The sequence below is a fragment of the Zootoca vivipara genome, chromosome 2, assembly GCF_965207765.1.
Source record: "Zootoca vivipara chromosome 2, rZooViv2.hap1.1, whole genome shotgun sequence".
In the NCBI taxonomy this organism is placed as follows: domain Eukaryota; kingdom Metazoa; phylum Chordata; class Lepidosauria; order Squamata; family Lacertidae; genus Zootoca; species Zootoca vivipara.
In genome coordinates, this window is record NC_142584.1 from 78472491 (window position 1) to 78496920 (window position 24430).

The following is a 24430-nucleotide window of genomic DNA, read 5'->3' on the forward strand; positions in this document are numbered from 1 at the left end:
CAGTCTAACATTATTATGCAGCGACCAGATTACCGGCTGGGCTTGCCTTAGGAACACACATAAACTGCTGCATTGGCTGTCGGTTTGTTCCCAGGCCCAGTTCAAAGTGCTCATGCTAGTGTTTGCAGCTCTAAATGACTTCTTAGGCCCATATATCAGAGAGAGCTCTTCTTTCCCTACAAACCCTCCCAGGTGTTATGATCAGCAGCTTAGCAGTTCCACCTCTGTCAGAAGTTTGCAGGTGGTGGCAGCCCAGAAGAGAGCATCAGTTGTGGTGCAACTAGCTTTCTTTGCTATACAAGTTTCAGCGAATGCTGAAGATGCACCTCTTTACCCTGTCATTTAACACCTGAGATGTCTGTTTCCAGGATCCACCCTATACCTATGATTGTACTCTGTTTTAACTGTTTTTAATTCTGAATTTTAAATTGTTGTAACCCACCCTAGGACCTGCTGGTGAAAAGCGTGTAATCAATGTAATAATAACAATAATAGATTGCAACCTCGGGTACATTTTGTATTCATTCAAAATGTTATGTTAAAAATACATATAAGTATATGAAGGGTTGGCATGTACAGAATCTGCATCCTTGAGATCTAGCAGTGAGTTGCAAGAGCCATTTTCAGTCCTAAAATGTCAGGCTGCATTTTATGTTACTTTAAATCTTACTGACGAATGTAAGATTATTGTTTTATTTTGACAAACTGTCAAAATAAATGTGGGTATATTACAGCAAGCAGTAATTTTCTGAAGAGAAATTTTTCTACACCAAAGTGTTAACTATTAGAGGACCAGGCTAGAAATTGCTGACCTGACAGCTAGTTTTGCATAGAATCAAAAATCCTCCTTAACATTTAGGTTTTCTTTAAGCTGCTTAGATAGAAGAACTAGCTAGCTGGGGAGCCTCTTTTTCTTTTCAGTCTTTTCACTCCTGAAGCCAGATATGGCGGCAGAACAACCCCCAAATTGCCCACCAACATCTTGTGGATGTAGAGAAAATTGGTCTATCTGGAGATCCATCCCTTGGTGCTTCTAAAAGGGAAACAGCAATTTTAGCCACTTGCTTGGCTAATTTTAGAGTCAAGGATATCTGTCTCAGGCAATGATCCTACTATTATCAACCTCTGCAGAGATGTTCTTTGGCCCTGATCAAGCATCCACTGTCTTTGTGTGTTACTGGTAATGGTATCGTAAAGCAGCAATCTGTGCCATATCAAGCACATCCTGTAATGGAACAGTTAATCTGTTAACAATATCACCATGGAATATATTTCAGAGTAGGCTATTCAGAACATTCTGAATATTGCTACGGAAAATCTTTGAGTAACATAAAATTTAACAGGGAAATAATTAAAGTTGCTTAAGATCAGTTGCTGGGCCGCATTATTATTATTTGTGCTCTGTTAAGAAACATGCCTTTCTCAAAACACAATCTATAGTGCCCTGCCATATCTCTCCTTTTTATTCTCTGGGAAGATTCTACCACTTAAAATGCCATTGTGTGATACTGTAGTTAGATTACAGAAAATTAATTACTCCCTATCTTATGTGAGAATGACATGCACTTTGTCAACTGATTTCTTAAATGAGTGTAATCAGAGTGATGCTGGTTGGTCTTACTGATGAGATTTTTTTTTGCACTTCTGCTGCAGCAACATATTTAGTTTTCATTGCTGTAGAATGTGATGGTGTGGAAACGACCAGTTTTAATACAACTGACCCTTTAACTTAGCTTTAAAAAGGTAAACAGACCCCTGACATGACAGTTAAGTCCAGTTGCAGACGACTCCAGGGTTGCGGTGCTCATCACGCTTTGCAGGCCGAGGGAGCCGCCGTTTGTCCACTTCTGCAGACAGTCTTTCTGGGTCATGTGGCCAGCATGACTAAGCCACTTCTGGTGAAGCCAGAGCAGCACACAGAAATGCCATTTACCTTCCTGCCGGAGCAGTACCTATTTATCTACTTGCACTGTGTGCTTTCGAACTGCTAGGTTGTCTGGAGCTGGGACTGAACAACGGGAGCTCACCCCGCCGCGGGGATTTGAACCGCCGACCTTCCGATCGGCAAGTCTAAGTGGCACAGTTGTTTAAACCACAGTGCCACCTGCGTCCCAACTTAGCTTTATGTTACTTCTAACCCACCGTCTCGCAAGGTGCTTAATTGTCTTGCTAGTCTTTGGAGTAACTCTGCAAGTCCATTGTTAATTCCCAGTTCAGAGTTGGATACGATCAGGGCTGTGTCAGCCATGGGGAAACTGGTATCTGCATGTGCAGGCCAATGCTACACATGCTTACTTGGAAGAAAGTCCCACTGTGTTCAGTGATGAGCTCCCCCCCCGGGTTAATGTTCATAGAATTGTAGCCTTAATATTGCATATAAAAATCCACCCTGCTCTCCTTTGGAATAGACAACACTGATTTATAATAGTAGAAATACTGTATAGTTGGTTTTATAACATGTGCTAAAGTAGCTGCCCTCCCCCCTTATTTTTGGTCCCCAGATATTATTGGACAACAACTGTCATCAGTCCTTTGCCATTTTGGCCAATGGTCAGGGAAGATGAAAGTTGTAGTCCTGCAGAATCTGGGGTATCCAAGACTGGGAAGAGCTGCTTGCCAGCCTGGATAGAAAAACCACAAATCTCAGGTATCAGTGCCTTTGACGAATTTTGTGCTAACATCCATGTGCAATTTATGTTTGTGGGAGTTGACACATTCAACCCAAGCAGGCAAAACAATTAACTTGAGTTGAAAGACAAGCCTGATTTGCAGTTCTGTGAATCAGCCCTTAATCTTTATACTCTACTGTAAAGATACTCTTGTAAAACTATCAGGATGCTAATTACTAATCACTGAATAGAAAGCGGTTTATGATCTGTGCAACTCCCAGCAATGACTCACCTCTGATCCCTCAGAATCTATATTGTGAGCCCTCCCCCAGCTTGGTAAGGAGTAAATTAATTTAAGCAAGAATGTAGTTACTACGATTACTTCAAAAACTAATCAAAAATTCTGCCCCTAAGAAAATTGGTTTTAGGAGCACAGGAAGCTGCTTTACCAGACTATTGGCACATCTAGCTCATCCAGACTTCCTTTTGAGCTGCCTTTCTAGGCACAGGTCCACACTTTAAAGTCCTGTGTCTGAACACTTTTTTCCTCTTGAAAGCTGAATTGCCGTTTTTTCCGATTCAGCTTTAAAGGACAGGTTTTCATGGGGAAAGCACTCGGACAAAGCGCTTTAAAGTGGGGATCTGTGCCTAGAAAGTACAGTAAATGTGGATAAGCCCTGGCGGTGCCTCTGCAGCCTTTCAGATACTAGGCATCCCCATTTTTATCTGGTGAATTGAATGCAGGACCTTTTGCACGCATGCTTGACAACTAGGCTACAGCCCTGCAATGTGTATCAATTACAGAAATTGCACACGGGTGGCGCTGTGGTCTAAACCACCAAGCCTAGGGCTTGCCGATCAGAAAGTCGGCAGTTCAAATCCCCGCGACGGGGGTGAGCTCCCGTTGCTTGGTCCCTGCTCCTGCCAACATAGCAGTTCGAAAGCACGTCAAAGTGCAAGTAGATTAATAGGTACTGCTCCGGCGGGAAGGTAAACGGTGTTTCCGTGTGCTGCTCTGGTTCGCCAGAAGTGGCTCAGTCATGCTGGCCACATGACCCGGAAGCTGTACGTCAGCTCCCTCGGCCAATAAAGTGAGGTGAGCGCCACAACCCCAGAGTCGTTCAAGACTAACGGTCTTGGGGTCCCTTTACCTTTACCTATGCATGCTTTATTTTATATAATTCTGCTTCTGATAGCCATAGGAGAGCTGCCTGTGCAGCTACCTTCCTCCACAAACACACCTTTTGGCTTCTAAGATTTCACCTGGGAGGCTTAAGAGGGAGGAGATGATCGGGTGCTCTTAATGAAATCCAGAAACCTCGCCACTTCAGTCCTCTCAATTTTACACAGTCCTAGATTTAGGCTGCAGTTGCTGATAGCAAAGCCAATATAGTCCTCCTGTGTCATGTAGCATCTGAACCGGCATTGCACTGAATGTGGATCCTTTGTTGTCTTTTGCACTGCTGCTGCTGCCACCTGCTGTTTTATTGACGGGGTTGCATGTGTTTAACATGAAGGGGTTACGTTGGCTGATTTATTAGACGACAAGAAGAAAAGCAGATTTAGATGTTGCCGTGGGTCAAACAAACACGGTAAAAAATGTGTTCTGTTTTGCAGTGGGTGTGTTTCAATCTCGGCAATGAGTTTTGAGTGCTGTTGTTTAAATTTTCAAACGCCTGGGAGTAAATATATTCCCTAAATTGCATGTGGACACACATCTTGCATGGAAGTGATTTGCTGCTTGAATGCATGCTTCAAAGAGATTGTTGCTGCAGTGCAACAATTGTAAGCTGAAATTTCATTATACTCATTTAATTTTCCATTGAATAGCTCTCAATCAAGTTGAAGCATACGATCTAGAAAGGCAAATGAGTCAGAAATGAGTACATCACTTTAGTTTCACTGTGATGAAAACCATAAAGCGTTTAAAAGCTTTCAGGATACGATGGCGCATTGACCAAGGACAAGCTTTCTCTTAAAAACAAGGACATCTGGTACTTTTGCCAATGGCAAAAATGTATGTTTGCAGTGTTGTGCAGTGCCAGCAGAATGAACTGTTTACTTTCTTCCAAGTGCATGGATATATTGGAACTTCTTTCTTTGCTTTGTGGGGCGGTCCAGAGGTTTGGTGGCTTTTTGTGCAAATAAATTTAAGGACTTTTCTGGATAATGTTTCCTTCCTTTAGAATTATCCTTCGCTAGGCCTGAACCAGTGTTGGTAGTGATTTAAATGTGGGTAGCTGAGTTGGCGGGGTGGGGCGGGGCATTGAAACATTCACATGTTCTATTTTTTTAAACCCAGGGAGACACACGCTTCAACATTAGAAAGGGGGAGACAGTCCCTAGAAATTAATCAGAGGCAGAGAGAGTTTAAGGGTTTACCACCTTTCAAGTGGTTAAGTCAGGCATCCCCAAACTGTGGCCCTCCAGATGTTTTGGCCTACAACTCCCATGATCCCTAGCTAACAGGACCAGTGGTCAGGGATGATGGGAATTGTAGTTCAAAACATCTGGAGGGCCGAAGTTTGGGGGTGCCTGGGTTAAGTGGTGGAGTGGAGAAATTGTCACTCTCTGGTGAACAAATAAATAAATAAGATGTGCAATTGCTTATAATTAGTAGTGATTTTGCAGGAATTATTGAATGATGCTTGGTGACACTGCCATGCCACACTGAGAACGGACTGAGAAAGTGTGATAGATAACAGAATCAATACATTGATGGAAGAAGTCTGAATCCTGTGCAACAAGTGACTAACAGTTCAATTTTAGGCATGCTTACTCAAAAGTACGTTCCCATATGCTCAGTGGAGCTTACTCCCAGTTAAGTGTGCATACTGATTTATACTGCTTGGAAAGGCATTAAATTAAACAGAGTAGATCAAAATGAGAGTTGTTTGACAACAACTCAAAAGGATTGTGGATCCCACTACCCAAGTTTAATGCAACCCCACTATCCACATATCTTGGCCTTCTTTAGGTTATTTTGCTTGCTACCAGACTGTGATTAAAAAGAGGGAAGGGTTCTTATTTACACCTGGCAGATCACAACACATGGTTGTGAATTAGGCATGGTGTTGTGCTTAGGGTTGCCAGACTCAATAGTGGACAGGACTTCTGTGCCTTTAATTGCCCTGCTCTCTTTTGAGTCTGGAAACCTAAAAGAGAAACCAGCAGACCCTTTGCTTGGAAATTAAACAAAGGGTCTGCTGGTTTCTCTTTAAGGTTTCCAGACTCAAAAGAGAGCAGGGCAATTAAAGGCACAGAAGTCCTCTCCTCTATTGAGTCTGGCAACCCTAGTTGTGCTCAGGCTGGAGTGAGCCATAGACAGTGTATGTTCAACCTAGCAGTACTTCAGAACTTTAATGGGGGCAAATGTACAAAACATTGACACCTGAGGAAATTGTTTAATTCGAACAAGTAGCAAGATAATAGAAGCTGTCAGAACTGTCCCTGACAAAACTTGTGAAGATAGTGAAGGCAGAAGTGTTACTGGAACTGAGTCCTGGTAATTTAAAAGCCAGTTTATTGTTTATTTGTTTGTTCTGCTTTAGGTGACAGCCTGTCTTTCTGGACTGGCAAGAAATTGTCTCTCTATTATGTGTGCTGTGGCAATGATTTCATCCCAGCTTCCATGCGAAGCATTATCAATTTTCCCTATATCCTTGCTCCTCTGGCCCTGTGCAGACATTCTTAAAGTATGCACAGTCAATGGGTTAGCCCCACCTCTAACCTCCACCTACAGATTGAACCAGTTCACTTGTGAATGCTATATGGGCTTTATAATCCTTACAACAACATTCTACAATAGATCAGTGCTATTACCCTCAAGCGGCGTGAGAGAGCTGTGCATGGCAGAGGCAAGATTAAGACCAGGAGCTTCCTGGTGCTTGTAGTTAATTCTTTTAGTTGCTACCATACCAACATAAGCATGGGTGAACATGCTGGGTCTTAGAAAAATGTAAACTGTTGTGCTCTGCCTTGCCAGAGCACAATTTTGCACTAAGAAGCCCACAAGCAGGACATGAGCACAGCAGCCAGTCTCCCCACTCGCCACTATGATTGCAACTAGGAAGGTCGGTGCCCAAGGCACGGAGGCACTTTTCCATTTTATCCTCTTTGTGCTGAGCTTATAGAACAGGGCAGCCCAAGTTTCCATGCCAAGTGGGCTGCATAGAACCTAGAGAGGAGAGGGAAGTGAGCCCAAAATATGAGGGTCCCCTCCTTGCCCTCACGTTGCCTTGCTTTGGGAAGGAGGCATGAGGCTCTGGCAGGGTCCTACCCACCTTCTTCCCAAACCTGGGAAAGTGCTAACTAGGCTTTGGGAAGGGGGACGGAGAACTCTAGGACCCTGGCAGAGCACTTATGCCTCCTTCCCAAAACCAACTGCTTCACCTAAGTGTTGCTGAGGGTCAACAAAAAAAGGCATTGAGAGCCACATGCAGCACTCCAGACGGTGCATTTCACCATCCTGGTTTAGAAGGTATACGAAAGCTCATTGGAACCTTTCAAGCTAAACTTTTTAATACTTAACCATTCTAACTCTACGCAATGGGCTAATCTGCCCACAAAAGCACCTTAGATGTTGCTAGGGTTGTAACTTTGCTTGCTGTAAACCATTTATATCCAAACTGGATTTGGAGTCAGCTTTTCCAGTGCAGGCTAAACAATGGGATTGCGCAGAAGAAAATCATAAGCCAGCTAACTGAAGCGAACATTTTCACACTTCATTCTGCTCCCCACCCCACCCCTGCTTTTAAATAAGTACCTGGGAAATACACAGCTTTTCTGTGCAATGCACACAAAGCAAAGTGTAGCTGGCTTTGCTGAGCTAAAAATCTAATTATATCTTCTATCTTACTAACAGCAAGTATGCAAGCAAGTGAAACTGAGTCTGTGAATACTGAAAATGTTGGTGGAGAAGGGGAGGGCCCAGCATGCTGTGGAGCTTTGTGGTGAGTACAAATCAGCTTGGTAGGAAAGTCAATGATTTTATTTCTAGCAATTCCTGAGCAAAGGAGCAGTTTTCTTCATCTAAGTTTTGTGTGTGTGTGTGTGTGTGTGTGTGTGTGTGTGCGCGCTGAGGAAGATTGTCTTTGAACAAAAATGGAGTTCCCTGAGATGTGGATGTACATTTGTTGAATAACTCATTGAAGCTTATTTAAGTTGGTAGTCCTTTACTGCTTATTTTGTAAGTCGGAAATGTGTAGTGAGTGTTCAGCTGCTAGAAATTGCACAAGGTATGGATGCTATTATCATGTGTTGTTACCTAACAATTCATACATTATTTTCTGATAATCTCCTTTCGCTTGATAAGCACATTCAAACCATGATTTGTACTAGTGTGATGTAGTGGCTAGATCTAGACCTTGGAAAACCTAAGTTCAAACTCCTACTCAACCTTTTCAAGCTCACTGCATGGTGTTGGGCAATCACTCTCTTCCAGCCTACCTTGCAGGGTTGTTAAGGGGGGGTGGGAATCTGCTGTAAGTGCCATGGAGGAGTGGTGAGATACAAGCAGGTAACCACTGTTTTTTTATCGTGAAATTTTGATTATAATCTATTTCTGAACCACTTTGACATTGGTGTCTTAATAGTATCGTTACTGATATGCTTTGATAAAAGATCAATTCAAAAAGGCAATGTTTCCTATGTATGTAAAATATGCAAGCTTTTATTGTGCTGATCCTTCAAAAGCAGTAAAAAGGTGACATTATTTTGCAATTTACACCAATAGAACATTTCTGTATCAAGCGGACATGCAGGATTGAAATAATTTTAAATGCTTTTAATTTCCAACATAGCTTTCAAGGGAGAAGGAGTTGTGTAAACAATTGTTACGTATTTTCTTTAAACATATGTTTTCCTTTTCTTTTAGTCAAATTATCTCAAAATCCAAGTTCAGGTCAGTATTCTTCTCTCTCTCTTTCATCGCTTTCCCCCTGCACCTTAACTGTTTCCTGTTAATCTAAACATATTATGGTTGAATATGACTGAAACTTTTTAAAGAAACGTGTTACTGAATGCACAAGAAATGTATATAGCATCATATGCAATCTAACAACATTTGGCCACAAAACCATGAGCAGGTAATTAAAGAACAAAACAATAATGGCTTAAAGAACACAAAGAGCTGCCATATACGAAGTCCATTGGTCCATTAATCAAGCTCAGTATTGCCTGTATAATAATAATAATCATTAATAATAATTACAGCTTTCCGGGATTTCAGGCATGGTTTTCCCCAGCCCTATATGGAGATACTGGTGATTGAACCTACGACCTTTGCATTTGAAGTGGGTGCTCTACCACTTCCCATTTACACGGTTTGTCCCATAGAAATGGGATAGTTTTAAAAATTCAGTGTGTGGAGCATTTCAGAGCACAAGAGAGCAGTTCCCTGCTCTGAGGAGCTTCCAATTTAAAGTTGACAAAAGGAAACAGCAGAGGAACTGAATGCAAATGGAGGGGGGAATAACAGAAAAAAGAATATGCAGCTGTTTTGTTTTCACATGCTGAGGCTGGATACGTGATAAGTAATGAAACAATCTTAACCTTCTCATGAGATACTCTGATTTTGTGCAGTTTTTAATTGCTTTTTTAGCCACCTCAATTGCTTTATATGAGAAAGGCAGAGTCTATTATTATTATTATTATTATTATTATTATTATTATTATTATTATTATATTGCATCTGATGTGGCTTCTTCCTCTGCCTCAAATCTACCAGCCTTTAGATCAATGTGAACTCTTCCACCCCTCCACTTATCCTTCCATTGACTTTTCCAGTGTTGCGTTCCTCACATGTTGCAAGAAAGACTCAATCCAAAGTCTCTGGAGTGTGAACCTCTTTGTTCATGTGGCACAAATGTCCTATGCAGGTGCTATTAGCTCCCATGTACATCAACACAGAACAAGGAATGGGGCTGCACTGAGTAGCCTTGTGTTAATGTTGCACACTGCATCTAGGCCCTTCCCTAACAACTCCACATAGAGAAGGGGTCCTTTACATCCATAGTTGCACACATGAAAGCTTCTACTGGATCTGAAACCCTGAACACAGACAATAGATGGACATGTTGTATATCAGAGAATGGGAACTTGTAGTCCTCCAGATAGTTCAGGACATAACTCCCATCGCCCTTGATCTTTGGGAATGCTGGTTGGGTCCAACAACATCTGGAAGGTCACAGGTCCCGTCCCCCCCGCTGTGTATGTAGCCATGGGTACAGTGTGGACGACTGCAGGCCTCCTCCTTACAAATGTTTACACTGTAGACATGGACACTGGAGGAGAGCCTGAATGGTGCACATAATGTTGGGGTGGGGATATTTGGCACAGGAGCTAAGTAATGCTAACACTGTCTGCATAAAAGGCTATGATGTCTGATATATTTGGATGACACCAAACAGTATTTGGAGCAAGCTTGTGTTCTTAAAGGTCATTGGTCTTAAAGGCCATAGATCAACTAGCCAAAGGCCTGGGAGAAGATGAATGTTTTGTCTGGCACATAAAGATGTGTAATGAAAGTGCCAGATCAGCCTCCCTGGGGAGAAGATTCCACAAGCCACTGCAGAAAAGGCCCATTCTGGTGTTGCCACCTTCCAGAGCTCTCTTGGAGGAGGCACATGAAGAAGGGCCTCCGCTGATGATCACAGGGTCCAAGTCAGTTTATGTGAGGAGAGGCAGTACTTGAAGTATTTTATACCATATTTCAAGGATGCTGCTTTGTAATGTGTCAGAATCACAACAAAAATATTTTTATTTATTTTGAAATTCACCCATACAATATTTCATGGTTTATTTATAATTTGAACAATAAAATTAATGTCCTTTTTCTTTAGGCAGATATTTAGAAGCACAATAAAAAAAATCAGTCATATTCTCAATATGGTATCTTCCTTTGTTTCTTAACTTTGCCTTTGTCACACTAAAACCTAAGAATACAAATTCAAGTAGCTTGTATTCTTTTCTAAAGTTTCTTACCTTTTGAGAAACTTTCCCCAAAAAACTCAAGGTTGTTGTTTCCTTATCTACTTCTCTTTCTATAATTTAATCAATCATCTATACAACTAAATCTCTTAATCTTGAACTTAAAACTCTTAAACTATCAATACTGCATTCATTGGATTTTGGATTTCTCCTGGTAGGAATATTCAAAATGGTTTTTTCTTCTTCCCTAAACTCAGCAGTGAAGAAAAAGACAATAACTATGGTTATATATACAAATGTGGCTAGATGTATCTAAAGATCTATAGCTCAGGATTTCTAAAGCCTTGAGAAGAATTCTATATTTTCCCGTTCACATAAAATCTGCTGTCAGGGCTGAGATATGCCCCAGTCCATGTGGGCTTACTGCACCTTCACTTCTTTATTTAATTTGGAGCCCTAGATGTTTTTGCTTATGGCCACACAACTTCATGCATTTGGTAGACTTCAGTCTACCTAAACACCTGTTGTTACTTAAGTCCAGTCACAAACGACTCTGGGGTTGCGGTGCTCATCTCGCTTTACTGGCGAAGGGAGCTGACGTTTGTCCGCAGACAGTTTTTCCGGGTCATGTGGCCAGCATGACTCAGCCGCTTCTGGCGAACCAGAGCAGCGCACGGAAATGCTGTTTACCTTCCCGCCAGAGCGGTTCCTATTTATCTACTTGCACTTGATGTGCTTTCGAACCACTAGGTGGGCAGGAGCTGGGACTGAGCAACGGGAGCTCACCCCGTCACGGGGATTCAAACCACCGACCTTCCAATTGGCAAGCCCAAGGCTCAGTGGTTTAGACCACATCACCATCCGTGTACCTGCAAAACGTACTACAAAAAGGTGATTTCATGAAAGTAGACAGGTTTGCAGGATGTGCGAGCTTAAGCATAAGGAATGCTTTTTGCAATAGTGTTGAAAGTGCTAAATTACTTCCTGCCACCATCCTAGGGGGATAGGGGTTGGTGTGAATTGCACAGAGACCTTGGTTCTTCTAATCCTGCTTCCTCACTGGCCAATGCTAATAGGCTCTGTGGTCCCAGCATACAGTGGTACCTCAACTTACGAATGACTCGACAACCAAATTTTTTGACTTACGAGTGGGGCAAATGACCGCACGCTTACGAATTTCTTGACATCCGAACGGAAACCACGGCAGTTTTAGATAGGGTTTTTTCGAATTACGAATTTTTAGATGGGGTTGCTTCGACTTATGAATTTTTCCGTTTCCAATGCATTCCTATGGGAAATCGCGTTTCCAATGGTGCTTTTCGACTTACGAATTTTTCAACCTACGAAGGTGCCTTCGGAATGGATTAAATTCATAAGTCGAGGCACCACTGTATACCTTTTTCATCCTGGTCAGCTTTAGCACTTCCTCTGAAGACTGGTATAGTTGCTTACTGAAGATCTGGAGTGGCCATAATATTGTGATATGAATAATGTGTTTGTGATCTTTCCTCGCCATCAGATGTAAATTCAACATACATTCACATTAAAGGCGTAGCTGCGACAGTTTATGTTCAGTTGACTCCCAAAGATTCGCAGCATACCATAGCCCTTGGATGTTTTTAGTTTGCTCTTGAGTCTTGTTTTTATTTGCTCTTAAGTCAGATGTATGTGTAGCATATTTCCAAAATATTTTAAATGTATTAGAAACATCATGAAATGCCAGTCTTTATAAGACAGAGGACTAAGGGGTAGAATGTGGCATCCACAGATAAAGATGAAAGAGCTTTGTCATTAATGGCAACAATATGAGAACAGCAAATCCTGACTCCATTTCATCTTCACATTTCTTCCTTTTTTTTAAAACCAAGTATAAATAGTATCCCTGACTTCACCCCTAATTTTAACCTGAAACTAATTTTAAACTAATCCTGATTTGCATAATCTTTATTCGGACATGATTTCCCCCCCTGTCTGATCCAGAGATCTCTATGTGAAGCAGTGGATGTACACTTATTGCTGCTTTTTAGACTCTTAAAACATACAATTGGTGATACTCTCTCTTGAGGAGGTGGGAAAGGGGCATGAGATGCATTTTCCTGTTCCTAAAGTATATGATTGGTGCTGCCACAATCAGTGGTAACAAAGAACCTTGTCTGTTCATTGCTGCAGAATCCACTTCCACAGCAGATGGTTGTAATGCTTGCTATGTAGGCCGCCGTTGAAGACGGTTCGGAAACTTCTGTTGGCCAAGACTGCAGTTGTCAGAACGTTTATTGGATCAGACAGAAGGGATCTGGATCCAACTCTGATACTGTAACCTGTAGTGGCTGCTTATTTGTTTCTGAGATTAGTTCAAAGTGATGGTTCTCACTTTTAAAGCCTTAAACACCCTGGGACCAGAGTGTGTTAAGAATTGTCTACAGCAGGCACCCCCAAACTTCGGCCCTCCAGATGTTTTGGACTACAATTCCCATCTCCCCCTGTTAGCTAGGGATCATGGGAGTTGTAGGCCAAAACATCTGGAGGGCCGCAGTTTGGGGATGCCTGGTCTACACCTATCACATCTACCTGGTCCTTGAGATAAATCTACTGAGTGTCTGCTGCATCCCCTAACTAACTGAGTTATGGTGCATGGGCACGAGAGCAGGGTTATTTCTGTGGTTTGGTTGCACCAAGACAGTCAACCACGATACCTTTACCTAGAAGAATTTTTCGTCAAGCCTAATTTTTGTGGTTTTATTCTGTGCTGTAATATGTCTGCTGTTTTATATTTTAGTCGGCGTTGGCGTCGATGGAACCGATTCAATAGAAGAAGATGCAGAGCTGCTGTCAAATCTGTTTCGTTTTATTGGTTAGTTATTGTACTGGTCTTCCTGAACACATTAACTATCTCATCTGAGCATTACAACCAGCCTGATTGGTTGACACAAATACAAGGTAAAATGAAAATGTGTTCTTATTCATTCAATAACTAATAGAATACTGTTATAGACTTAATACCGAGCCATTTATTTATTTAGCATTTTGTAGACATTCTGGGTTGTTTAATCTGTGTGGGGAAAAATCAATGGGAAAGTATAAGCAATTTTTTAGCCCCGTGTAGTCAGTTGTAGCTAGAGTTTATCCAGGTTAGATGGATTGCAATCCACAGATTAGATGGGTTGCAATCTAGGCTAATTTGAACTTGACGGCGCTTTACTCTTATCAAGCACCTCTGGTCTATGTCATTGAGAGGTTTTTCTGAGTCTACTACGAAATTTGTACTAGGGTATTTGTACTTATACAATACAACAAAGCAGACCCTGTATATGTCAATCTTGGTGCATACATCAGAATCCCGCTGAATTGTGAAACATTTCTGTACTAAAGGTAAAACTGGTGTATTTTAAGAAGGAAATGAAAATTTGCTTTGAAATGCTATGAACCAAATTCCTTTATTTCTGAGCTATGGTTTGGTGGGGATAGCTTGCATCATCATAGCTTGAGAAGAATGTGGAGTGAAGGATTCTGTTTGCTCAAAGAGGTCAAAATAGAAACTGTCATTGTTTTCTGCAGAACATATGAAACTGAATCAGAGGTGTAAAAACCAATATAATTTTCTGAATATTTCCCCTCCAGATATTGCTAACAAAGTTCTTCTGGCTTTATTCACCTGTGAAATGTTGGTAAAAATGTACAGTTTGGGCCTGCAGTCATACTTTGTATCCTTATTTAATCGTTTTGACTGCTTCGTGGTATGTGGCGGCATTGTTGAAACCATCTTGGTGGAGTTGGAAATTATGTCACCCCTTGGAATTTCAGTGTTCCGCTGTGTCCGTCTCCTCCGTATTTTTAAAGTAACCAGGTAAGATCAAATCAAAGGCAGTGAGCTTTTTTTAAAAAACAACAACAAGTTACTGCTGAGTTCTACTGACACTTGTATGATCCGCAGCTCTTTTGTAATATTTCATCACGCACTGTTCTTTTACGGGTTTTTTTTGGTTAACACACGCATTTTAATTTGTAGGCACTGGACATCCCTGAGCAACTTGGTAGCATCCTTGTTAAACTCAATGAAGTCCATTGCTTCACTGTTGCTTCTGCTTTTCCTCTTCATCATAATCTTCTCATTGCTTGGAATGCAGCTGTTTGGAGGCAAATTTAATTTTGATGAAACTCAAACAAAACGGAGCACCTTCGATAATTTCCCACAAGCTCTTTTAACTGTATTCCAGGTAACTTTCTTTCACCCACTATAAAACATTTTATCTTTGAACAACAAAAACTGTCTAAATAATCCTGTCTCCTAAAAAATAAAAATAAAAATCACTACCACAACTATTATTAATTCTGTTTGTGTTAAATAGCATTCTGCTCATTAAAGTCAGTATTCTGGTAATTTTGCATCATTTTGTACCATTTGTTCATATCATGTATTCAATCTATCTATGCAGCATAGCTTTTATGTTAACGTCATTAATATTAAGTTGTCTTTGTTCATCCAAAATATAAGAAATGTAAAGTCATTTAATGTAAAAAAAAATGTTCCCTTATATTTAACTGTCTTTTTAAAAAACAAAAAACAAAATGTTTGCATATCACATGTTTAAAGCTGTATATTGGTAAATTATCTCAATCTTGTTCTACAGTCCAAAGGTGCAGGTGTTATGGAATTGCACATACAATAAAGCATCTTTATTTGATTTTTCTCCTCCCCCCTCAAAACCCCACAAAAATCCAGTGTTGGAGGAAAGGCTGATTTTGAAATTTGGGTAACTTTTAAAAGCAACACTGGGAGAAGAGACAGACAGACATAGAGGCAGAGAGACAGAAATATGCAGGAAGAGTTAACTGCTTTTCAAGTTGCTTGCTTTAATTTCTATACTGCTTAAGATATGGTGTACAAATAAACTGAAGCAACAACAGGCAACTTAAACAAAGTATTACAGAAATATACAGTTATATATAAAATTTTACATTAATGCAAAGTTACTAATAAATATAAATCAATGTTAAAACAATGAAGAAAGAACTACTAATTCACACATGCCCTCAAATCCAAGTTAAGGGCTAACTAGATTGTAGCCATTAATGTTAGTGGCAAATTATTGTAATTAAAACAAATCAAATATGAATTGCAAAAACAAGAACACATATAGCCAATCAGGATATATCAATGTCGTGTTTGATGTGAAAATCCTGATTTTGGACTAGCATGAACTTGACCTAATTTAAAGACTCTCACATCTAATGCTGTAACAGATTATTGTTGTGTATATATCCTTGTAGCTTTGAGTTTACAATTTCTGTATGGCTATATGTGTTCTTGTTTTTGCAATTCATATTTGATTTGTTAGTAGGGATTATTCTCACTATTGAATCTTATATTTGCTTGAGTTCTTGCTCTGTTTTTTATTGGTGCATTTACTAACAAGAACTCCAATTTATTTAACTTTAATCAAAGAGGGAAGAGGCAGTGCAGAAACCTGATGCTTGCTCATGTAATACTAAACCATAGCTTAGCATCATGTCTGGATGCAGTGTTACTAAAGCGCATAGCTGCCAAGTCTCCCGTATTCTCCGGGAAACCCCCGTTTTTCCAGCCGTTTCCTGCTGGCAGCCCAGATTTTAAAAACCCCTGTAAATCCCCTGGATTCTTACCGGCCCGGGGAGGCTCCTTCTGTGCGTGTCTGGAGTCTCTGGACATGCACAGAAGCGATTTCTGGCGCTGCGGCCATTTTGGAAATGGGCAGAGCATGCGTAGAAACGACTTCCGGTGCCTCTCTGCCCAGTTCCAAAATGGCCGCAGCACGACTTCCGGTGCTGCGACGCGCCGATCCCGGATTTTTCAATCTGGGAGTTGGCACCTATGACTATAGCAGTCAGTAAAAAGTTTGGTGTCTGCTTGGCTGCTTCCTTTTTCAACAATGCTCTGTGTGTCTACATTATTTATTTAAAGGAGTTTCAAAGCTGTTTTAATGATAATTGCTTTTTGGGAATGATAGTTTTCTATAGGGGCTGGTATGCAATGTCTCCTTCCTCTCCTGCCTCCAGAGCCGAAAATCAGCTCCAAAGGGTACCCCAGCCCCCCCCCCCCCCCCGGAAGAAGATGTGGGCATGCAGAGAGCTGTACACGGGAAGAGAGGAAGGAGAAGTCCTGTTGAGAGTGGAAGTCATTTCCGCTAGCAGATGGGCACAACTGGCTACCACCCAGTGTTATTCAAGAACAAACCTACAATGTCTGTATAAAACTATAGTTCCTAGGGCTCTTTGGGCCAAGCCATGACAAACAAACCATATTTGAAACCATATTCAGACTGTTTTCCATTCATATTATGGATGTACAGTACCCAGATGAAATATGTGCAAGATATTAAAGTAGCTGATTAGGTGCTGAATTATCTCAATAAAACATCAAAGGGAAAAAACCTGGATACATATTGATTTGAGTTTAGTACTCTGCATTGCTTCAGAAACAGCAAAAAGTTAGTTTTTTTTAAAAAAATCTCAGTTAATTGATCACATGCTCATTTGCAGAATCTTAGTGGTTTAATAAAGATTATCACATCGCATTCCCTTGATCATTTTCAGTTGTATCGAGCGCTGCTGTTCCGCTTGTGCAACAGAATTTCCCCTTCTTCACAGCTCCTTTATCCTGCAGCTCCCTGTGCACCCTCGAAACCTGGTTCAGAGGTTGCTTTGTTAGGTGTCTACAGGTGCTTTTGGTTGTGCCAAGAAAGCAATGGGCTTGGATGCATGAATGACTCGTGATTTCAGTCTCTGGATTGTTACATCCACAGCCAGTCTTGGGGCTAGCTCAGCCAATACATTTCTTGTCCGTTTAAGTCATCCTAAACATTGCTAATAGGTGCAAAGTGAACCAAGGGATCGCTTTGCTGACTGCAACTTTGAATATTGCAGAGTTTCTTTTTCTAGCAGTTAGCCCAGTTCAGAGCTGGTTGTCTGTTTCCCCAGGCTAGGAAGATTGGAGCTTGGAAGAGAGCTTTTACTTGCATAGGAGCTGGAGGCTCCACCCCTTCCTGGTCTCATCCAGGCTTTGATCCAAGCAGGTGTTTTCATGCACTTCTCCCTAATGGCCTAATGTGCAGATTGCTGAGTACTTTGGTGATGGCCTTGAAGTTGCTGCCTTACTCACCGTTCCCTCTGCTCATGTGGCCTTGAGACAGCTGGTACGGCAACCTCCTGACCCAGGTTACAGGGTAGGGATGTCCAGAGTAAGTGTCTAGTCAGTCGTTCCCAGTGTGGAGATCTGCTGAAGGGTCTTGCTCTCCTTAGTTCTCATCTGAGGAGGTGAGAGATAAGGTCTGGACAGAGTGGAGCCCTGACACTGGTGTATCTCTAGTGAACCAGGTAGTCTCCTGTTAAAGTTTCATCTCAGCCACATACTCACTTTGTAGACAAGAGAATCTACCATTCTCTCTGCATCAGGCCATACATATCCTGTTTGCAATATGGGGATTATCATTCTCGATTATTTTATATAGCTGTTGCAAGAATTGTTAAGGTAGTGTATGTGAAGAGCTTTAAGCACTTGAAATTCTCTAAATAAATTCTGAGCATTAATGCTAGGTCCATGTGTTACATTTGTATATGTGATCACGTACTCAAGGAGAGGTGGGATAATTTGTGCAGATAATGAATGTCGTGTCAGAAATGTCCATAAATGTTCACATAGGCAACAATTTAAGCAGTCCTTTTAGAAAACTAATTCTCCAAAACCCTAAATGTAATGTATTGGCAAAGGCTTTGGTAGATCTAAAGCTCCATTGCCAAAACAGTATGTCCTTATTTTATAGTAGTATAAAGCAATGCATAAGAGAAGAGGTTAGAATGTTGTTAGTCATAGAAGTACAGCTGATGGAGTATTTTTTCTATGCTGTGAACTGAAGCAGAAACATAATTGATTTTTAATGTTTTGTGTTCACTCATTAATAGAGAATCAATTTCTTAGATTCTAACAGGTGAAGACTGGAATGCTGTAATGTATGATGGTATTATGGCCTATGGAGGCCCATCATCATCAGGAATGGTAGTCTGCATATACTTCATTATCCTCTTCATCTGTGGTAACTGTATCCTTTCGTTTTTACAAATTAAGCTTAATTCTGAAATAGAAAGAACATGAATATAAAATACTTAAATCAGAGATTTCCATATTCTGATTCCCCATTCTCAAAATTCTCAGTTAAATATGTGTAAGCACTTTGGTCTCCTAACCAGTCATTACTGATAACGTTGATTCTGTTCTTGGTTAAAATTGCTGTGATAAGGAATTGCTGGATCTCTAACAAAACATTGCAGCATGGAATACTTCTGTCCAGGTTGCCAGCCAGTCAGATGCCCTCTTCCAGGATGCTCAGTTCTGATTTCCTTCTGTACCTATTCTGGTTTTACATCACAGATAATTTGACCTGGACTCTGTGCAACTCCCAGTCAACAATAGCAATGAGCTACTTGGTGGAATTATCTGTAACTCTGTCTGTAAGCCACATTGAGTCCCTGTCAGGAAGAAAGGCTGAGTATAAAATTATTATTATTAGAATTAGAATTGGGAGAAATACTTGGATTGTGTGAAGAATACAATTAGATATGAAATTCCTTTATGTTAGGTGTGGTGATTAAACAAACAAACAAACAAACAAACAAACAAACAAACAGTGATTATGGGTGATCTCCATTTATGCCTGTATGCAAGGAGAACAGACTTTTGCTGGTGTCATGGGACTTGCCCTTCCTTTCCTTCTCCCACCCATCTCTGCCAAATTTTAGAAGTTGGGAAGCTCCCTGGAGGCCATGGGGGGCTGCAGGGAAAGCAGAGGAAGAGGAAATCCATGTGCAACATTGGCTGTCACCCAAAGTATTTGAAGAGGTGGCCCCTGATACTGAAGTGGGTTGAGGAGTCATTCCTCGCTGGGAGCTGTCACAGCACCTGTATGTCAGCATGGAAGTGGCACCTGATTGGAGCTAAAATCAGCAACTACTTTTGATCGATTGAAGTTTTAAACGTTGCTTGAGTTGTTTAGGTCTAGATTTCCTTTCCATGTTAGTTTCATTTCAGTTGGGTTTGTGAAAGAGAACTTGTGATCAGTATTATTATCTTGCCCAAGAGAATTTGCCAGGGAATGCGATAGCTGTCCCAAGCATTTCGCGGAAACCAAAGCATATTCATACGCTTGCCTGAAAATGTACTGAGGGGAGGATTGGGGTTGTGTATGCTATTTCCATCTCACATTGTTCCTGCCAGGTATAGCCTCAAGTGTTTACATGTTTAATGGAAGGGTTGAAGGGAGATTCTTCTCCTGTTTGAAATGAATGAACTTAGAATCCTTCCCTTGATTGTTGTTGTTGTTTATTCGTTTAGTCGTGTCCGACTCTTCGTGACCCCATGGACCATAGCACGCCAGGCACTCCTATCTTGCACTGCCTCCCGCAGTTTGGTCAAACTCATGTTTGTAGCTTTGAGAACACTGTCCAACCATCTCGTCCTCTGTCGTCCCCTTCTCCTAGTGCCCTCAATCTTTCCCAACATCAGGGTCTTTTCCAGGGAGTCTTCTCTTCTCATGAGGTGGCCAAAGTATTGGAGCCTCAGCTTCACAATCTGTGATCCCTTGATTAGGAGCCCTGATTAATTGTGCAGGGTCCCCAAGCACAGGGAGGATTCTAAACATACAGCTAAAGCATGAATTCCGACCACCACCCCAGACCTTGCTCAACACATGAAAGTTGGGAATGGAGTTCACAGGATCAGGAATGCTGGAGATGGAGCGTATGTGTGCATCCTCCCTCCCCAGGGATGCTTTCAAGTAAATGTGTGAATTTGCTATTTGCTACTACAGACTTGTAAACCAATGTAAGTGAGGCATGAGATCTTTTTTTTAAAAAAAAATAAAAAATCCCCTATACCGGTTTGCTTATGCCCTTCACTGAATTTAGGAATATGGATTTCATGTTTCCCAATTGGCAAAGGAAAGAGGTTGCAATACCAATGTAGTTAGTATCCTTAAAATGGTTTGAATTAGATATCTTGTTGAATGTCTTCTTGGCCATTGCGGTGGATAACCTGGCAGATGCTGAAAGTCTGAACACTGCTCAGAAAGAAGAAGCGGAGGAAAAGGAAAGGAAAAAGACTGCAAGGTACAGCACAAATGGCACACACAGTACATGTGAAAGCAGCTTTCTTGATTTTCTCCTATGGTTCTTTTGTAAAGATCCTTTACTTTGGAAAGCTGGTGTGAACTGAGCACACTTATAATTAGAAATAAGCATTAGACATGTCTTTTCAGTTCTGAAAATGGTCAGCTGGCAACGTTAAACTCTTGTTTAATGACTCCACCATAGTCATTTAATTTGTGAAAATCTACTGCACATAAGATCACGATTACAATTTATCTTGAGTTATGCAAGAAGCTATGGGTTGCATCCTACAAAATCATTGTGCTTGAGGAATGACTTCCACAAGTACAATGGAAATTTTCCTCCCTCCAATGCAGAGGGCACACAGCAGAAGGAGAGTGAGGGGAAGTTCCCTTGGGCTAGAAAGGTCATTCCTCATGCACAATGACTTAGCTGGATTCAACACAACATTGTTATTTTAAAGACTTGAGTATTCAACGGTTCATGGTGGTGGTGGAACAAGGACAGAAAATAGGATTTTGTTGTAATCATCAGGTCAGCTTGTAGATTCAGTTGCAATATGGAGATTGCAGGCTAAATATGTCCTTCCCAGGGGTTACCAACATTACCAGGCTGCAGTACCTGCTAGGGACTTTTTCAGTCCAAGTCACCATCTTGGAAATGAATCTATTAGGCTAAGCTGACCTCTTGGGTACACGCAACAGCCTAATTTTTATGCTACTTTTTTTTTAACCCCCCCCCCCAAAATGTGTAACATCTTGCCTGCTGAAGAATTGTTGGGAACTCCAAAGCTTCCTAAGCTTTTGTAACATTTTGGCTGGTCGCAATAAAGGTATTGCCCAACTGTAGATTTTGGAATTTTAACTTAATGATATTGTTCCTGCCTGGAGGATGGGGGGAAATGCACTCCCTCGTGTGTGAAGACATCCACGTTGTACCTGCTTCAGTAAGCCATAATTGAAAGCCTAATTACTACCATGTGTAAAGGTAAAGGGGGTAAAGGTAAAGGGACCCCTGACCATTAGGTCATTGTGACCAACTCTGGAGTTGCGGCACTCATCTCGCGTTATTGGCCGAGGGAGCTGGCGTACAGCTTCCAGGTCATGTGGCCAGCATGACAAAGCCGCTTTTGGCGAACCAGAGCAGTGCACGGAAACGCAGTTTACTTTCCCGCTGTAGCAGTACCTATTTATCTACTTGCACTTTGATGTGCTTTTGAACTGCTAGGTTGGCAGGAGCTTACCCCGTCGCGGGGATTCAAACTGCCGACCTCCTGACCGGCAAGCCCTAAGCTCTGTGGTTTAACCCACGGCGCCACCCGCTGTGCACAAATGCTATATCAGTGCACATATGCTATATGAGTAGCAGATAAAACATTTCCAGTGGCAGCAGTGTTGCACTTGCTGGGACAGAGGTGGGGCGCAGTCAGGTGAGGTTGGGAGAGCTTTGGTTTGGCTGCAGCCATTCAGATACCTAGCATGGCATTTGCCTTTTTTCACAGCTACCACACATGAGCTCCTTTATTTTCCCCACACCCTTCTTTTCTTCCTTGTAGAAAAGAGAGTTTGGATACTAAAAAGGGGGACAAACCAGAAGGTGAACAAAAGAAGGGCAAGGATGCTAAGGTACCTTATTTCTTTTCACTTCTGTGCACTATATATTCTTTAGGCCAGAAATGCAGACACCTGCCAGTACTCCAAACTGACTGGTTTCCATCCATGCTTGTGGTTGTACTTCATGTGGGTTGCCAAGTTCTTAGAATGCACTGAGTCCTCTCTTACACTGGGTGCCTATGGCTTCTTTGTATCAAGCCTCAAGGCCACAAGCAAGAGGATTTTCTGCCCAGACGCTTGTATTGCCTGTCCCCACATCTCCTCTACTGTGTGTCTGTGTGTGTGTTTAGAGACACAAATTAGATAATATTTGAAACTTGTCTATTTATGACCTGCTAGATTTTATTGGACTCGATATAGTATCATTAAAATAACAGATGGAGTTGGTTTATTTTCTAACATAATAAATATTTGATTTTTACTCGGTTTACTGAAAGATTAACAATTTGAGTTAATGGAAATTATAATTATAATAATAATTATTTATTATTTATTATTTCTACCCCGCCCATCTGGCTGGGTTTCCCCAGCCACTCTGGGCGGCTTCCAACAGAATATCAAAATACAATAATTTGAGTTAATGGAAATCATTGGAATGCTGACCTCTGACCTATCCCAAGATGCATGGGCTCTCTATGAGACAATCCATACTGCTTATTTTTCCAGCCAGAATTATTGAATTAAAAATAGTAATGTGTTGGGATTGGGGTGGGGCTGCTTTGCGGAGGGCAGAACAGGAAAAAGAGTGGCTTGGTTTAGCGTGTTGCATCAGTTTACACCTCCCATTTACCTTTCTTCTGAAGTGTTTTTGTTCTTGTCATAGGTTACCATTAATGAATACGGAGAAGGGGAAGATGAAGACAAAGATCCCTACCCACCCTGCGATGTTCCAGGTATTAATGCACTTAACATATACTGAGAGAGAAATTATTGGGTCAAGTGTACTACATGCTATTTATTAATACGACTAAAAGGAAACAGTATAGATTGATTCCACACATTTCAGCAATTATGAAATACTAGCAGGGAATTCCTGGTGCTCCCCAGGATTTTTTGGAAACCAAAAATATATTGTGGTTTTTTTAATGGATGTTATTTGTGAGTTTGGATTGTCACGCCAAAAAGTGGGTGAAGTCACGCCAAAGTCACAATTTGGTCTGCCATCTTGATTCAAAATGGCACCTCGCATCCAAACATAGATGAAGACTGTCGCCCTCACATCGGGAACCCTCATGAAAAGTTGGCGATGATCAGAGGCGGCTGAACCTAAGCCAAAAAGCGGGCAAAGTCTTGCCAAAATCATGTATTGGTCTGCCAATCTTGATTCAGAATGGCAGCTGGAGGCCTAACATCAACAAAAACTGCCACCCCATATCAGGAACCGTTATTCTGAGTTTGGCAGTGCTATCCAGAGAGGCATCTGGATAGAAAACGGACACATGGACAAACCATGTTCCAATCTAAATAGACACAGAGTAAGGCAGTTGCAGTGATGACTTTTTTAAAAAATCTAGAAATTCACTTTCCCACTCTTGGGCAATGTGCTTTCACCTGAATAAGGGCAGTTTCTGTTTCCCACTGCAGCCCCCTCAACAGAGGGCACACTGCAGGAGTACGTCCCTGACTCTTCAGAGAAGGTTTTCAAGGGTATGTGGGCTGGCTACATGAGGAGAGTGCGGGAAAGAGAAAATCCTTGCCTGAGTGGCTTGTTTTCTCACACAACGTTCGACTCCAAGCCTGTATCTCCTCATGGGAGCACACCTCTAGCTAGATGAAAACATGCAGAAAATAGTACCATAGCTACTGCCCCTGCATTAAGGTGTGCTCACCATCATAGCAAGGCCACCACTCCTGTCTATGACTTGCAGACAGGGCAGGTGTCACTGAAAAGTCACAGGTGGGAGTATCATGCAATAGTCAAAATGTGCGTGTGGCACATTTTCAGTGATCTGTGCAACCAAACAAAGGAGTTGGGACTAAGGCATGGACTGTAGTTGCAGTTCTGTCACGTCTATGGAAAGCTTTATCAGTATTCCATGGGCAGAGTGGGGAAGGCAATTTATTTACACCCTGACAGTTGAAAAAAACTCGTTGCTTTGATTGTGTCAATAGGGGATGATTTGACCTGCCTGACAGTGAATTTGT

The 24430-nt window shown here is 41.5% G+C and overlaps 1 protein-coding gene across 4 annotated transcripts in view; it reads left to right on the forward strand.

Moving 5' to 3' along the window:
- Positions 1 to 24430, forward strand: part of CACNA1D (calcium voltage-gated channel subunit alpha1 D) — a 204337-nt gene that overhangs the window by 101265 nt on the left and 78642 nt on the right. For all 4 annotated transcript variants that reach the window (XM_088662244.1, XM_088662245.1, XM_088662243.1 and 1 more), the window contains exons 10-18: positions 7474 to 7561; positions 8485 to 8511; positions 13315 to 13475; positions 14157 to 14382; positions 14545 to 14752; positions 18490 to 18610; positions 20558 to 20672; positions 22228 to 22297; positions 23109 to 23178. In XM_088662244.1, coding sequence (XP_088518370.1) covers positions 7474 to 7561; positions 8485 to 8511; positions 13315 to 13475; positions 14157 to 14382; positions 14545 to 14752; positions 18490 to 18610; positions 20558 to 20672; positions 22228 to 22297; positions 23109 to 23178 — 1086 coding nt within the window. The remainder of the gene's footprint in view (positions 1 to 7473; positions 7562 to 8484; positions 8512 to 13314; positions 13476 to 14156; positions 14383 to 14544; positions 14753 to 18489; positions 18611 to 20557; positions 20673 to 22227; positions 22298 to 23108; positions 23179 to 24430) is intronic.